Here is a 17,875-nt window from a genome sequence, read left to right as displayed (position 1 = left end):
GGAGATACTCAGATCTTGAGAAGGGTTTGCTGTCCCTGGTGCGAGCAGTGAAACAGACAGAACAAGTAAGGAGAAAACAGAATGTGATCATTCGAGGACCTTTCCGCCTCCTGGATATAGTCCGTAAGGGAACAATACCGCCTGCCAGCATTGCCCAGAAGCCCACAGTTCGTAAGTGGTATGTCTATCTAGAAGTTATTAATGAAATTATGCCAGTTACTGAGGGTAACATTAAAATATCTAAACTGCAAAAAGACATAGATAGTACTCTCTTGTTCCAGTCCCCACCAAACAAACCGTCTCCAATTCAGGAAGCACCCCCTTTAAAGGAAGGTGGTGATCTTACAGGAGTAATGTTTACTGATGCATCATCCTATAGGGAGAACAATAAGTGGAAATACAAAGCTGTAGCACTAGAAGTAGCAACAGGAGAAAAATTGATTGAAACAGGTGAAGGTAGTGCACAGGTAGAGGAACTTAGAGCAGTCCTATTAGCTGCACAACAGGGTGCTAGCCACATCTACACTGACTCATATGCTGTCTTTAAAGGAGCTACTGAATGGATAGGTCACTGGGCAGCAAATGATTGGCAGGTGAACAGGGTTCCAGTCTGGCAAACCGATAGCTGGAAGCAATTGTTAGAGATAGGAGAGCAGCGGGTGCTACATGTTGGATGGGCAAAAGAACATAATCCATCAAATTCTATCTCTGCTCAGTTCAATCAACAGGTAGACAGCCTTACGTGGCTGCGACAGATTGATGTGGTAAATGATAACCAAGAATGGGAACGTTTACTCGAATGGTTGCATGTTAAGCGTGGTCACACTGGACGGGCCGACTTATATCGGGAAGGCATAGCCCGAGGATGGCCCGTATCAGTTAAACCATGTGAACAAGTAGTAACTGCCTGTTCACGGTGTCGTTTACAACTTAACAAAGACCATCCGAGTAAAGCACCACCCCTCCATATTCGGGACAAGAAAATGTTGTGGCACTCTTGGCAGATTGATTATATCAGCCCATTGCGACCATCAGGTGGGAAAAGATATGTCCTGGTGGGAGTAGAAGTTATATCTGGTCTCACCATGGCTGCTGACTTCACATCAGCTACTGGGGAAAAGACTGTAAAGGGCCTTAAAGGATGGTTCAGCACACTTCCCCTACCAGAAAAGATTCAAAGTGAAAATGGATCACACTTTACAGCTACAGTGGTACAAGACTGGGCCAAGGAAGAAGGGATTCGGTGGGTATTTCACACCCCCTACTATCCTCAGGCAAATGGCATTGCGGAATGCACCAACGTATTGGTTAAGCGTTTCGCAAACACTCATGAACCTGGGTGGCATTTGCGGTTGTATGACGCCATCTACCAGTTAAATAACTGATGGAGCGGAGATGGTTGCCCCAAAATGAAAACCTTCTGTGCATCTGCTAATACAGTCACCCCAAGAGTTCATACTAAACCAGAGGAACCTTCTACAGAATTTTACTCTGGACAACCTGTACTGGTGAAAATGCCTCAGATTGGAATGGTACCAATGGTATTAACTACCCCCAAAAACCCCTATGCATGGGAAGCTAAAGATTGTTCAGGAAAAGTACACCGGATTAGCACCCGGTGGATCTCACCCTCTTTTTAACCCTGCCGGTTAAATACAACCGAGCACGTTTGTTTCTTTTTGTGTTCACAGGAATCTCAAAGAAGACTCCAACTGAAGTAAATGCCCTGGTGTGCTGCTGAATCCATTGTATATTATGATTGTTGATTTTGTCAATGTGTGAATATATGATGTGGGGTTTAATTTTGATTCTAATACAACTCCCTTTGATGTGTAGCCAAGAAGACCCAGGATGGCCATGGTCCCAAGCCCATATTCAATACACTGGAATTATGGGAACACGTGCCACCAAAGAAAATTTAAACATAGCTACTGTAGTTATGCATGGAGCTGAGGTATTCTCAAAGCACGAGTGGGGCTGGGACAGTAGATGGCTTCCACTCCTGAAGGGAAAAGCAGGAGAAAAAAATCCAAGTAGGGTGTAGAATGATCAACGGATTAACCCATGAAAAAGTCACATCCATGATAATATCCAACGCTTCCGGAGATCCAATAACAGCAAAATTTTGTGCCACTGGCAAGTGGTATTGCTGGTACAATTTTACTCTGGTGAAGCCCATTGTTGTGGCTTGTATATGGCAACAATACTGTAAAGGGCCAAGGCTGTCAAAACAACACTGTACAGGGATGTCATTCCAGTTCAAAATAGATATGATTTAACCTGATCCAACTACACCACCTGACCTAATCCCACCCACTCCATTTGACACACTACAATATGGAGTTAGGAATGTACCCATTCCCACCATGGCATCTCATGATGATCTTTGGAGCCACGCATTGTCACAATATAGTGCAAGCTTTGGAACACTACAAAACAAAAGGAATTTAAACTTATCCACTCTAGTTATACATGGAAATGAGGTATAATTCCAGGGATGAGTTGAGCTGGAATGACTCTCTTCAGATGGCTAATCTTAAAGCCATCCCAAGACAGACAATACAAATTGGCTGCCGAGTGACTAATGGATCTACTTACCGTCAGCGAACTGAAATTAAGAGTCTACACTGAACCTTCCAGACCGAAAAATTATAACACCAAGTGTTACAAAATAACTGAACCCAATTCAGATTGTTGGTACAATCTCACCTATACCAAATCTATGATTGTGTACTGTCTTTGGGGTTTCAGAGGCACTGAATTAGTCTTTGAATTTATGATTGATACGAAACCTCTGCCCCCACAAATGTCTGGAAATGCACTGACTCAGCCTCCTATTAGTCTAACTCCTTTCATCTTCGACACAGGCCCTTACATAATTAAAAATACAGGTCAGCAACAAATGCTGTTTAATCCATCATACTCCCTCAAACAAGTGGAATTAGCAGTGCAGACTAATATCTCTGCAATTAAACCTACCTGCTCACCATTCCTGAACACATCTTATGCAGGATGGTCAGCATGGTTATGCAAATGGACTCCCATCTCTCTTAAACAATCAAGGAGAGATGTGACCAGTGTCTTAGGAACGGGACTAGGAGTCTTAAACAGCATAGATGCTGAAGTACTTGCTAATAAATTAGCCAGAGTAACCAGTGACTTAAATGCATTGAAACATCCCTTACAATCTTCTCTTTCAGCTCTAGGGACTAACCAATGGCTCTTATCGGACATATTGCCTCAGTGGGGAGAGGTAAATAAGAAAGACCACCAGTTGATTGCAGATGCACTCGGCACTGCCCAAAATAATGTTTCTCTAGCTCTTAGTTGTATCCAAGCTCAACTGTGGATGCAATCTATAGTAGCTGCAATAATACGGGAAGGTGAGGAAGGCACCTTGCCCACTGAAATCCGAAAAGTCATTTGGGATAATGCAACTGAATTTGAGAGAAAATTCCAGTCCTGGTGGTATCCAGTTAATTTCACTTATAACCCTACTGACGGCAAAGTCACTGCTTTTGTTTTAGCAATACACGATGCTTCGGTATACACCATATACCCAATCATCGGGTTAGGGTTGAATCACAATGGTACCATACTCTATCCTTTAGAGCATAGAGTGTGGGCCCAACAAAATGGAAACAAATGGCAAACTGTTGATGTCAATGCATGCATTGTATGAGAACAGCAAGGATTCATTTGTGAGAGTAATACCATCAAAGCTCAAGACATTTGTCTTGACACTGAACGAAATGTTTGTCATTTTGAAATACAACCCAACGAAGACCCTGAAACTGTACTAGTATATATTGGGAAAGGATGTGTTTGTATGAGAACCCTTTGTGGTTTTTTTATTAGTAGATGACATTACTGTAGATATAAGCAATTACTCAAATATTTGTGTTTGTAACTTTACTAAAATCATAGGATGTGGCTTCAATTATTCAGCTCCTGTTACGTCTTATGAATTGCTACGATCTAACTATACATTGTATCAAGATTTACTACCTACTCCTATTGGAATGAATCTCACATTGGTGAGGAAACTGTTGCAACACAATGACCTGGACCAACTGCTAAAACACATCCAAAAAAAGGGACACAGAACTCTCATCACCGTGCATCATGATGCTGAGGAGATATACCATGTCTTGGAAAGAGTGAAGAAAGATGGAGAACACCATTGGTGGGACACTCTATTTGGATGGTCACCAACTGCAACAGGAGTTCTAAATAGGATGTTTCACCCTGTAGTTGTTTTACTAATACTTACTGTATCGTGTCTTATTTTAACCATTGCTTTATATTTTAAGCTTTGGATTATGATGAAACATTTGTCTCATCTAGTATCCCCACGAGAAGTATGTATACTCGATGATCCTCACCACAAGAACATACGTGATGCACCCAATACATTCCAAATATCGTGAAGCTTGAGTGACTATAGTCACGGGGTGGATTATGTGGAGTAATTGCTGGAGGTGACTTAGACATTAGACTTAGATTTACGATTTCAAGAAAGGCACAGCATTGAAGAAGCTTTCCAGGTGGAATGCAGCTGGAATCTATTCCACAGGAAGTTCCCTAAGCCTGCAACCTTGGATGTCGGCAACCCCAGGGGAGCCTGGTGTGCTGACTCTAAGAGCAGTTGCCCAGGGAGTGGAGTGGTGTGGAGACATCACGGCCAAGCTCTGCGATAAGGGAACTCGGAGGAGTACCACAGCACCGATAAGCTGCATAACTGCTACCCTGAGCCAACAAACTGTCATGATTTTGACAAAATGCTGTCCTTTTGGTAAACTTTGCTCATTATAATATCATTACAATACCAAAACACAACTCCATCCCCAAAACTACCTGCCTCTAAGGTAGAGACCACTCCTCACTGAGCCTGCGCTTTGAATTTTTCCAAGCCTATACCTTTAAAACAAAGCGAGAAAGTTTTACACCAATTATAGCAAAGTATGTATGAGTAGAGTCCCTCAAGCTCCACCTGGAAGGTTAAAAGTAGTATAAATTAGCCTAAGAGAGAGGGGATGTTAGGGAAGATACCATCGCGTGCTACTCTGACCTCTGGGATCAGTCGACGGGCTGAGCCTCTCTTCCCCCCCATTGGGACGCCTTTGGGTAAGAATCTAACACTTGGTTAATCCAAGTGCCTCCCCGGGAAATTTAGAAACCTCTATAGAGTCGCTTTTATGTCTTTTGATGCATCTGTGTTATCCAAAGATTTAGTTAGTATTTGCATGTGCGTTGCAGTCAGTGAATTTATCACCAGTAATCCAAAGAACCTGTGTGTCTGTTGCTTTAATAAATTGCTTTGATTCATTGGTCTATCCGTGATAGCGGTCATTGAATGCGACCAGACGCTTTAAGGGTGGCCGTGGTAGTTCATGCAGCACGACTAGACAAAAGGTGCCTACGTTATTTGTGCATCCGTAATCGTGATAGTTCAGTGCACTGAACGTGACTGGGCTTATAACGATAAATTGGGTACCTTCCAAAGCCCTCTTGACACAACACAGCTTTGTAGAATAATTGCTGTGTAAGTTCTCCTAAGTCGTCTATTTATCCTGTGTGGGGGAAAACACAAGAATCCAAATTTGGCACATTGATATCTAGATCTTAATTTGAATTTTTTTGCAGTAATTTTGCCAATTCTATTGCAAATGCATAAATTGAAATAAAGGGATACCTGGCTGTGATAGTCTTTCCTACAGTGTTCTGTATCAAATGAGGCAAAATAAAATGGGTTTAGTAAGTATAGATTAAATATTTTTACATCCAAAACCAGATTTGATGTTAAATTAGTTACTATGGAATAGTATTAGTTACTATGTAATATCATGTTAAATAATATAAAGCAATAACTACAATATGGTACTTAGGAGATAGTAGCCATACCATTCTGAGAAGGAGACCCCATTATAATCACAATACCATGTATCTGATTTTCAGAGATTCTGACATGTAAGAATTAGACCAATTGACATGTAAGAGTTAGACCGATTTCTGAATATTCTTTAAAATCTCATTTACGATGTTATAACTGCATGAATTAGAATGGAAGTTAAAATTGTGGTTAGCTTAGTTCTAATAAAATGCAAATTTCCTGAGTTCAAAGGAATCAACTAAAGGTTAAAGCAATTAACAGCTGGGTTTAGAAGGGAGAAAAAAAGTAATGAGCAGGGGAAGCTACATCAGTGAGGGAACAGCAAGCAGTCAGACATAGCTTTGGCAGGATCTGCCTTAGTCTGAAATGCATCTGTAGTGGAGCTTTAGTGGAAAGACACATGCAGAGTTTCTTGATTATTATTCCATGTGTCATGGTTTAACCCCAGGCAGCAACTAAGCACCACACAGCCACTCGCTCACTCCGGCACAGTGGTATGGGGGAGAAAACTCGTGGGTTGAGATAAAGACAGCTTAATAAGTAAAGCAAAAGCTGCAGACACAAACAAAGCAAAACAAGGAATTCATTCACTACTTCCTGTCAGCAGGGAGGTGTTCAGCCATCTCCAGGAAAGCAGGGCTCCGCCACGTGTAATGGTTGCTTGGGAAGACAAGCGCCATCACTCCGAACATCCCCTGCTTCCTTCTTCTTCCCCCAGTTTTATATGCTGAGCGTGATGTCATATGTCATGGAATATCCCTTTGGTCAGTTGGGGTCAGCTGTCCCAGCTGTGCCCACTCCCAACTTCTTGTGCACCCCCAGCCTACTCGCTGGTGGGGTGGGGTGAGAAGCAGAAAAGGCCTTGACTCTGTGTAAGCACTGCTCAGCAATAACAAAAATATCCCTGTGTTATCAAGGCTGTTTCCAGCACAAATCCAAACCATAGCCCCATACTAGCTACCATGAAGAAAATTAACTCTACCCCAGCCAAAACCAGTACACCGTGTTATCAATAAGGCCAAGAAATAAAACAGAAATTCAAAGTTGCAAAGTTGTGCTTACAGTTATTTTGTGGGTTTTTTTAAGCTAATCTGTCTTAGATTTGTGATTTGTGTGTGTGCTGTTACCTTAATGAATGAAAGATATGGTCTACATGTCTACATGATAGTAGACATAGAAAATTAAATAGAAAATACGCTACCAGCTTTAAATTGTGTTGGGTCTTTTTTATTTTTGTTTCACTGAATGTAAATTTATTGCAAAGTTCCTGCTGAATGATATGCTCTTGGGAATGCCAGTTTCTTTCTACATATGCAGAGTTTGGATCTGCTCACAGCAGTGAGGGTAGGAATGAAACTGGTATGGTACTGCTCCTGGGATTGTTTAAATATAAATAAATCAGGTAAGAATGATGAAGTTATCTTTAAATCAATAAATCAGGTAACCGAGCTCAGTGTTGTCACAGTTCACTGACTGAGCTTCAGCAAATCTGAGGATGCATTCACTGGGTTAAAGGCATACCCTAATATTTGCTGTACCCTGATTTCATAAATACAATGCCATTTGCTTTTAATTTAGCCAGGTTTGTGCTTTGAAATTCAATTCCTATCAATTCCATGCCATTTTTTAAGTTGACAGTTTACAGATTGTGAACATGTTTATCTGTGTAGCTGAGGCAGTATTTCTAGAAATTTGACTTCAATGACTCAACAGAGCTTTAAATGAAGGCAAGAGGGCCTTGTTTTGAAACTTGTGTTTTTCATGTGGATTATAGCAGATTTTCCAGCATTTGTCTGAAATTTTCTTTAAATTGCTCATATTCAGCAAATTTGATTTTACTTCTGTCACTGATTCTGGTGTATTTTGCACTGATATCTTAATTTCTCTGCTAATAAACTAAGAAAATGTAAAAGAGGAGTACCTATTTATATAATTTACTCTTTCTTTCCTGGTTTACAACTGTTTCTAAACTATACCACAGAAGAAACTACTAAGAACACCTAATATGCTCCTGTGATTATGTTTCATGCTACCTATTTCTGCATTTCCTGATTTTTCTAAATGCTGTTACTTTTTCTTTGTTTGGTTTTAATCTCTCTTTTCTAATTACACTCAAGCTCTTCCTAGTGGATTTCTGTCACTAATCAGAGCAGCAGAAGACCACTTATTCCTTTTGACAGAGCATCCTAGGCTAATGCAATTACCTGGCATAGTCAACCATTTTATCAATCCCTTTAACCTTTTAAAATTAGTGCTCTTGCCACTTTATTTGTTTAATTTGTTTAGGTTTTTAAGAGACTCTCTGGTGCACTATATGATTACAGATATTTTAATGTAGCAAAAATCATCGTCTGTGCAAATAACCTACAGTGACTTGTAAAATCACCCTCTTCTATCCCATCTGTTTCCTCTTTTCCATTCCCATCCCCTGTACTTCCACCACAGTCCAAATAAATTCACGCATGGTAAAATAGAAATGTTTCAAATGAAGCAATTCTTCTGCATGTTTTGAAAGTCCCTGGTAACAGAGCAGCCATGTAGCATACGCTGAAATTTCCCAGTTTCAAGATATTGGACATAGAATTTGAAGTGTAAAACTTTCCTAGAAGAGAGAACATGAAGTGAGATTATCGAGTAGTAGTATAACATGCTGCCACTGTATAGCATGGCATCTTCAGCACAGAAAACCAAATCTCATATATTAGATCCTTTAGATACTCTGTTTCGCAGGCTCCCTTCAGGACTAAACTCCAGTCAGGGTGCAAGTGAGTGTGTAAATATGCACAGATTCAACTCTCTGGAACCCACAGTTTCCTTTGGGCCCTTGGTGTGCCCAGTGGCTTCAAGGTCAGCTAAAATGATTGACAGTTCAGTATGTGGGCAGATATATCTGGGTAACATGCCTGTAGCTTAGAGAATGAACTGCTTCTGCCTCTGCTTAAATTTCTGTCAAGCTTAACTGGGCACCCATCTGAAGAACTCCTCCTCATCCCCATTAAAATGTACCTATTGTGAAGTTGCAACCTAAAATGACTTAATTTTATTCTTGTGAGACTTAAGCTGTCATAATTTTTTTCTTTGATAGAGAATTGAATCTACTGCCCAATAAATTTATCAGACCCCTCCTAGATATATCAGGATATTTTCACTATACATACACTAGGAATGGAAACATAGGAAAAAAAAATCTTTGACAATATAGAAGATGGTTATTGAGTTGGCCTAAAAAATTCATATTTCTGGGGGACACAGAAAAATCTGAAATTATTGAAATCTCAATGTTTTGTCTACCATTAAAGTTTGAGTGACAGTAGATAATATCTTAGTCTTATCTGTTGTCTGGTTTGAGTGGTCTCTTTCCTTCTTGTCCTTTTTAACCTCCTTCACTTCAGGCCCTACAGCTGCAGAGTTGAGGCTATTGTATGAGCATATTGTATAATATTTTAGATGAGTTGACTCGGGAAATTCAATTTGGTCTGAGATTCATGGAAACAAGTGTCATCCATCAGGTCTCAGGAGGTTTTCACCAGCTCCTCTAGCATGCTTATTGGGGTGTCAGGTGACTGTGAGGCTACAAATAATTTCTGATTTTCTTGGTCATACTGGTTTTTTCCCTTTTTTTTTTTTTTTAAACTTGAAATAGACTTTCTCATTACTACAGTCAAAGGACGTCACAGTATTATGCACAGCTAAAATATACATATATATAACCCTCTGATATTTTCAGTTTAAAATCATGTAATCCCCTTAACTTCTCTAGCATTATACCATGTTACAGTAAGCGAGCACCTCTCCTACAGTGTTTGTTTTTCATTAGATCATCAGCATACTTTTGAGTTTCAGACTGGGTCTGCAAGAGTGATCTGGGGATAGTCTAGATAAACATGTTCAGGCTCATTGCTATATACCTATGTCACAAACTACATCCTTTTAAATTTTGTTTGACTGATCTAGCTGATTGCTTAGCTTTTCTCATTAGACATAACTTCTTGTAAACCTCCCACCATCCTAATAATTCTTCTGGTAATCTCTGTAGTCCCTTTAATGTTTCCTATTTTTTCTATGGTTTCATTAGTGTCTGTTTAAAGGAATTAACTTTTTGAAAGAAGAGGAGGATAATGATGAGCTTGGATTGTTTTCAGCTTTTGGAGTGTGTAATTTCTAGAGACTGGATCATTTCATCCTCTGCAAAGTATAAAAAAAAAAAGTCTCTAAAATCACTTAGACTGAGAAGTACCATGACCCATATCCAACAGTGTGTTTATTCCTTAAAAAAAAATCTTACCCTACATAATGGTAATACTTGTTTTGACAGAGGATCTTCAATCAAGAAAATGGGTGATTAGTTTTATAGGTCCTTATTAATTATATAAATCTAGAAAAAGTAATTAAAATGTGACATGGTTCATCAAACATAATTTTGCTGGACTCATTTTTGTGCATATGCTCAGCATCAGGAACATGCAATGTGCATAACACTGTAAAGAAGAAAATATAGATGGGGTTTCCAATGGAGAGGATGTCATTTGCTGAACTACACAAGATAAATTTAGAAATTGAGGTATTAGAGGAGGCAAGTTATGTTTCATTTAAGATCATAGTAACCGAATTTGTCATCATGAAAAATTTGCTAATTTTACCCTGGATAAATAGATGTATAGATATATCAGTCTGTGAATTAAATCCACTTCTCTACCTATTGTAAGAAACACTGGGAACACAGACTTAACAGTTAACTGTGATCTAAATCATTGCAATGCAATTAGTGTAAGAGCGATCATGTGTAACATAGTGACTGCAGTGTAATGCACTTCGGTTGTATGAACCTAAAACTGCCTAAAGGCAAAGATCTTCAGTGAGCTCTGTGTAGGTTAATGGCACTGAATGAAGGTAATGAAATCCTGGAAAACTCTGCTTCCATATTCAGAGCAGTTCCAATGTAGCTCTGCAGTCCTATAACTGCACCCATCAACCAAAGGTAATTTTCCCGCTAGCTATGACCTGACACTTACAGCAAATTTGATGACATTCTCTGTGCTGTGGCTACTGTACTCTTTCTATGTTAAGAATGACTTTGGAGAAGAAAACTCACTGGAGTTAAACTTGTTGTATAGCTGCTGGTATTTAAAACAGGATAAAAAGAAATTATCTTTCAGGTATAAACATTTTCACAGTATTACAAGACAGCTGTACTAACTGATACGCCTGATAGGCTATAGCTCTGATCCATGGTGGTGGTGTTTATTATTAGTTCCCTTCCCTGTGAAATTCTGAATTTCAAACTAAAACAAAACCTTTCTGGAGTAAGAAGTAGAAAAAATACTTCTTCCCCAAATAAAAGAAATTCTTTGTAAAAATTACTTTGAAATAATTTAAACTACTTTCTGTAGAAGATCTTTATATTAAATAACATTAAATTCTAGAAAATCAGGCTCTGGTACTTATAACTCAATTCAGGACTCGAGAGTCCCCTTGCTCAGTGGTGCAGAGATAGTTAGAGACTTGGAAGTTATTGTGTAGGGACTCTGGAAAAAATATGTCCCCTGCCGCAGACTCTCTGTTATAGTGTCCATGAGCAATCTTGCCTCCAGCATTCATTTCCTGCCATGCTAAGGAAAAGGTTGCATATTGTATGTTTTCTGGCTAAATGGCCTTCAAGGTTGCAATCTCAGGCAAAAACTTTCACATCAGTATCAACTTCTGCATTATCCTGATTGTAATCTGCATGACTAAGCCAGGAACCTGGAAGTTTTTTGTTTGACATTGGTGACAAAAAGGCAAAACAAAAAGTCTCTGTTTCTAAAAGCTCTCCAGCCAGACCCTCAGCTTTTATAAACTCGCACTGCTGTGAAGCTGGAATATGATTTAACATTGCTTTTCTTTCTTTAGGGACAACAGTCATTGAAGCCAGTATTTCATGTAACAGCTCCTGAGGATTCAGGTCTTTAGTACTTATCTTGTAATATGACATGCACAGGAAACATAATTCTACTGCTTTGGTTAAAGCAAATTGAAAAGCCCCATTATTTTTAAAATTAAGTACCGCTATATAAAACTGTACAGAAATAACCAAATAATGTCTGCATTTTCTAGTAGTTCAAAATGGCTTGGGATCTAAACAAACTAAAAGATAGCTACTAGCAACAGTCTTTCATGAGGGAATATAATTACAGTTTCATGTTGCTAGTTCCTCTACCTTGTCTTTTGTTCTTGGATGGCAGGAGAGGGAAAGATAATTAAAACCAAGGAGAAGAAACAACTAAAACCACACTGATGTTAACTGAAATAGCACAATAGGCACTTACGTGTCTAGAAATACAAAACCATTTTTGCATATCAATGTTTCCAGCTGTAAATGTGAATTTGTAGAATCAAATGGTGTCTTTTGGGGCTGTGTAAAATGTTACTAACAATTGCTGCATTATAGCAGGGAGTAGCATATCAAGGTGTGATCCAACTGGAGGTTACAAGCCTTTATGCAGCACTGAATCTTGAGCCACCACTCAGCAAAACTCTTACACCTTCCCATACAAGCATCCCGCTCTCCTCCATATTTGCCTCCTATCATTTAAGACCTGTTCACGCATAGTAGCTTGTCAGTGATTGGATCACAGAGAGTTGTTTAGTATGGCTAACAAAATGCTGTCTAGTAGCAACATACGTGGAATAGAGGGCTATGGAGAACTGAAAGGGTTAAGTTAATCCCATTAGGAAATCTTAACACCCAATAAGGTGATAACCTGTAATCTGTTTTAAATATGACCATGTGTCTTCATGAAGTTGAACTAGACACCATCCTTTGTTCCCTGTAGGCTCCTTACATCTAGAAACTATGGGAGACTCTACTATAGCCGGAGACACCGGCAGTTTACCCAGCAAGGTTTCAAGGGTCTGCCGCTAGCAGGTACAAACAATCCACAGAAAAGCCCTATGGTAAATTTGCCATGAGGTTTGCAAAGACATAGATTAGTAATCCCCTGCAAGGTTTGAGCCTTGCAATTACATTCATGCCTAGAAACTTGTAACTGAAATTTGTTGTTTACAGTAAACACTTATTTGAAACCACATTGTCTATATGGTTCCTGATGTGTCAAGAACACTGAAAACCACAAAACTCCAAGCCATACTTACTTTCATATCAGCTTTATTAAATAATAAACAAATTGGTAGCATATTTTTCCTGTATCGAGAAGAAATATAACCCTGACACCCATAAATCCAGGTGAACTATTATGCATCAAAATTACCTAAGTTCAAGCTGTAGAACAAGTCTGGCTTGAAACTTTGTCAGCTTTAAAATTCGGCATGAGGTTGTGACCAACATACCCATTTTGGAATGTCCACCATTCAGTGGTCCAGTTGAGCTCTCCTGTTTTCCTCCAGAAATCCTGAAGTACTTCATGATGTTGGGCATCATTTTCTTTGCTTTACTGAGAATGGAACAGACACAAAAGTCTTTGATGAAGTATTCACACAATCAGTTTATACTATATTTGGAATAAAATTCAGAGCTCCTGAGAAAGAGAAGCATTTATTGTGAAATCTGCCTTGTGAGTCTGAATGTCTCCCAAACATGAAGTTTGTCATGAAACGTATTAATTGTACAACTCTTGAAAACAACTAGATCTAGTAGCTTGACAGTACAATCAGCATTCCACATCTGTGTAGGTACACAAAGTGTACAATCTACTCAATTCACAGTAATTATTAAGTGTTGCTGTTAAATAATGAATTGTGTGGGCAAGTGTAGATCTACATAGATGAAACTGAATTTCGCACTTTTTTGTTTTTCCTGATAGGTAAGGCCAGTCACCTTGGCTGACTCTTCCCTCCTTTGGCTTACAGGCAGCTACTCCTCCTAATGAGCTTCTGGAAATAATTTCATTTGTATAAGCAGAGAAGCAAAACAGATTAATTAGACTGTAAGTTTGGTACTGTAAAAATGAGAAGAAAAAGCAGTTCATCTCCTTCTGATTTTCTTTTAAATTTATTTTTCCTTAATTTCCCAGAGGAAATTGGAAGGATTTCAAGATGACATGTGCCATACTGCAGTCTCAATTAGTTTATAGTGAAACAGTGCCAGAGCAGGGAGATACAGCTTTACTGCACGGCATCACGTGGAATCTAGCAGCTAAATTAACCTGCCATTCTTGGCTCTAATGATCTTTTAAAAAAAATTTATGACACCATAGAATTTGAGTGTGTTCAAAAGGAATGTTCCGTTGCTTACTCACGCTTCAGTGTTACGTCCTTCTGCATGCATTTAGAATTTAATTTCCTTTCCTTTTCAGTTACAACAAATGGCTTAATAAGATAACTGCCTTAATAAGACAAAATAAGAAAAGGAATATAGATAGTGAGTAAATCTTATGTCCCTTCAGATGCTTTGCACCCTACGTTCATGCAGCATCGAGCACAGCCCAGATGGATTTTCTCACGGCATGCTGTGCAGAGCAGATCCTGTCCATAGAGAGAAGCTCTCCCCGTTGGCCATTCGAGCTAATATATAGTTTCCTTACAAGAAAACGACTCTATTTCTAAAGGATGTTCACATGAGAACTTTTTGCTGCAATTTTAGACAAAGGCAAGGCCATGCAGTTGGCATAACCACCAGTATGGAGGGGCAGCTGCCTGCAGGCTCCTCTGTTGCAATGAGCTGGCTCGGTTTATCCTGCGGCCAAGGGGTTTGTGCAGCACCAGCCTGCGCCTACTCAGGCTGTCAGGTGGACCACCTTGATGCACGGTGGTCTCCCAGTCAGCATGTACCAACCTTTCGTGGTACTTCAGTGTAGGTACATTTATTATGTAGTCAATCAGCTGATGTGCAGATTTGCCATAGCTCGCTACGGGAAAGAATCAGGGCATTGTTTATTGGTGTTGGGCTAGAGATGCTTCTTAAGTGAAAAGAAAGTGCAAAGAAGAGGTATCTGAATTTATTTTACTGCTACCAGGAAATTCTGGAAAATAGTGGAGAAATATTAATTAACCACAGATTTCGTACAACTAGTTTTATTTGTCAGGCATTCCACTTTATCCTATTGTCCTCTTCAGTCAGCTACTCACTACTAACTTTGCACTTACTAAATGTAAATAATCATGGTCTTTGTGTTTATTCCATAACTAATCAATCCAGAAGACACAAGATTGAGCACATGGATTATTACTGTTTGTTGTACACATGTATGCAGAATGACTTGTAGCCTTTATGACTTTGTGGCAGCTCCTGCCTTTTGAAGAGTCACAACAGCACACGGAAAGTGTGCAGAGAAGCCTTCTCTTCGTGTTTTGCTCCCACAGTTGTAGTGATTGTCAGATTTTGCATCTGTTACAGAAAGAAGTATGTATACCCTGAGAGGAATATCTTCTAGAGGATGGTTGTGACATCTTTATTAGGAAACAGGGTGGTGACATCTCTCTGTGTAGGCAGGCTGTCAGGAGGAGGTGGACACAGACAAGTTTTGTTTATGACAGAGGAGTACTTTTTAAAAACCTCAGGCTAGCTAATGCCTGACTCGAAAAAGAAGGGGTTTGCACTATTTTTTGGGGGCGGTTGAGGGGAAATTTGGTCAGATTTTGTTTTGTCTGTTACATTAGGCTTGCCAATGTGACGCCCAGTCTTGCCAATGTGATGCCCATCTACAAGAAGGGCCAGAAGGAGGACCCCGGGAACTACAGGCCTGTCAGCCTGACCTCGGTGCCGGGAAAGATTATGGAGCAGTTCATATTGAGTGAACTCAACAGGCAAGTGCAGATCAACCAGGGATCAGGCCCAGCCAGCATGGGTTCATGAAAGGCAGGTCCTGCTTGACCAACCTGATCTCCTTTTATGACCTGGTGACCCACCTGGTAGATGATGGAAAGGCTGTGGATGTCATTTACCTGGACTTTAGCAAAGCCTTTGACACAGTCTTCCATAATATTCTCCTTGGGAAGCTGTCAGCTCATGGCTTGGATGGGCATAGTCTTCGCTGGGTAAAAAACTGGTTGGGTGGCCAAGCCCAGAGAGTTGTGGTAAATGGAGTTAAGTCCAGCTGACATCGGGTCACAAGCGGTGTTGCCCAGGGCTCTGTTTTGGGGCCAGCCTTGTTTAATATCTTTATCGATGATCTGGATGAGGGGATTGAGTGCACCCTCAGTAAGTTTGCAGATGACACCAAACTGGGCGGGAGTGTCGATCTGCTGGAGGGTAGGATGGCCCTGCAGAGGGACCTGGACAGGCTGGATCGATGGGCCAAGGCCAACTGTATGAGGTTCAACAAGGCCAAGTGCTGCGTCCTGCACTTGGGTCACAACAACCCCGTGCAGCGCTACAGGCTTGGGGAAGAGTGGCTGGAAAGCTGCCTGGCCGAAAAGGACCTGGGGGTGCTGGTTGACAGCCGGCTGAACATGAGCCAGCAGTGTGCGCAGGTGGCCAAGAAGGCCAACAGCATCCTGGCTTGTATCAGGCATAGTGTGGCCAGCAGGAGCAGGGAGGTGATTGTCCCCCTGTACTCGGCGCTGGTGAGGCCGCACCTGGAATACTGTGTCCAGTTTTGGGCCCCTCAATACAAGAAAAACACTGAGGTGCTGGAGCGTGTTCAGAAAAGGGCAACAAAGCTGGTGAAGGGTCTGGAGCACAGGCCTTATGAGGAGCGGCTGAGGGAACTGGGGTTGTTTAGCCTAGAGAAGAGGAGGCTGAGGGGAGACCTTATCGCTCTCTACAACTACCTGAAAGGAGGCTGTAGTGAGGTGGGTGTTGGGCTCTTCTCCCAAGTAGTTAGCGATAGGACGAGAGGAAATGGGCTTAAGTTGTGTCAGGGGAGGTTTAGGCTGGATATTAGGAAAAATTTCTTTACGGAAAGGGTAGTCAAGCATTGGAAGAGGCTGCCCAGAGAGGTGGTGGAGTCACCATCCCTGGAAGTGTTCAAAAAACGGGTAGATGTGGCACTTTGGGACATGGTTTAGTCTAGTCTACCCTTGATTGGTTTAGTGTGGACTTGGTAGTGTAGGTTAATGGTTGGACTGGATGATCTTAAAGGTCTTTTCCAACCTAAATGATTCTATAATTCTATGATTCTATAAAATCCTGTTGAGACAACTTTTCAGCATGATTTCAGGAGTTCCTGCTGGTAGTAAAATCAGCATAAAGGCATTGTAGGTGTTTTACTCCAAATAGAGAGAAAACATAAAATTATCTTCTTACAGAGTATTTTCCATTATGTTTCACACAGTGTCACGCAGGTTTTATAATTGCCTAGTAATTTATTGGGTTTGCATCTTTTGCCTTCTTTTTAAATTTTATAGTGCAAAAATAGGAATACTTGGGAAAGTTTTGGGTTTACCATCCTTGACAGATCATGATGTTTTCCTTTGTAGACTTTCCACAGCAATACTGTTCCTAAATGTGGTAATTTCTATCAAGAGGAATTGGTTTACTTTAGAAAAGTCTATTGTCTTGAAAAGCAGTTTTATACTTGGTGGACATTTGCTGCTTTCACTATAAAATTGTTCTTTCAGTTCATCTGACACTTCAAATAATAACTCATTTATCAACAGCTAATACCATCCACTATTGCAATGGAAGAATTTAAGAAGTTCTACCTAAGAACACGGCAAGAGCAGACACTTTAAAAGGAAAGCTTTAATGAATCCTATGAGCAGAATGTTACCTTTAGGAATGTAATTTTTATGAACTAATAGCTAACAGATTTTAAGCAACTTTAGAATTTGGCAAAAAAAAAAAAAAAATCAGAGTTGGTACAGGGGAAGCCTACAACTGCAAAATAAAGTGGATTTTTAAAATGAGTGCTAGCGGTAGCATTGCCGTATGCAACCTGAACGCTCATGGAGGTGAAAGGAGAGAGCGGGCTGGGCAGCTGGGCCAAGGTTAGTGTTGCAGCATGCTGATGAGTGCAAGGAGGCAGGAGAGCTTTACGGCTTCCTTGCTTCACCAAGGAATAACCGTCACGAGAACTTTTTAAAGTAAAAGGCATTTCCATGGCC

The 17,875-nt window shown here is 40.3% G+C and overlaps 1 protein-coding gene across 1 annotated transcript; it reads left to right on the top strand.

Annotated features, from left to right (window-relative positions):
• Positions 1-2,584: 2,584 nt before the first annotated feature.
• LOC142593439 (uncharacterized) lies at positions 2,585-4,430 on the top strand. The gene is given in 2 exon segments (XM_075709498.1): positions 2,585-3,844; positions 3,846-4,430. Coding segments are annotated over 2 exon segments (1,845 nt in total).
• The last annotated feature ends 13,445 nt before the right edge of the window (positions 4,431-17,875 follow it).

This window comes from Pelecanus crispus, chromosome 4 (genome assembly GCF_030463565.1).
Source record: "Pelecanus crispus isolate bPelCri1 chromosome 4, bPelCri1.pri, whole genome shotgun sequence".
NCBI classification, from domain to species: domain Eukaryota; kingdom Metazoa; phylum Chordata; class Aves; order Pelecaniformes; family Pelecanidae; genus Pelecanus; species Pelecanus crispus.
This window is presented reverse-complemented; position numbering and strand designations above follow the sequence as displayed.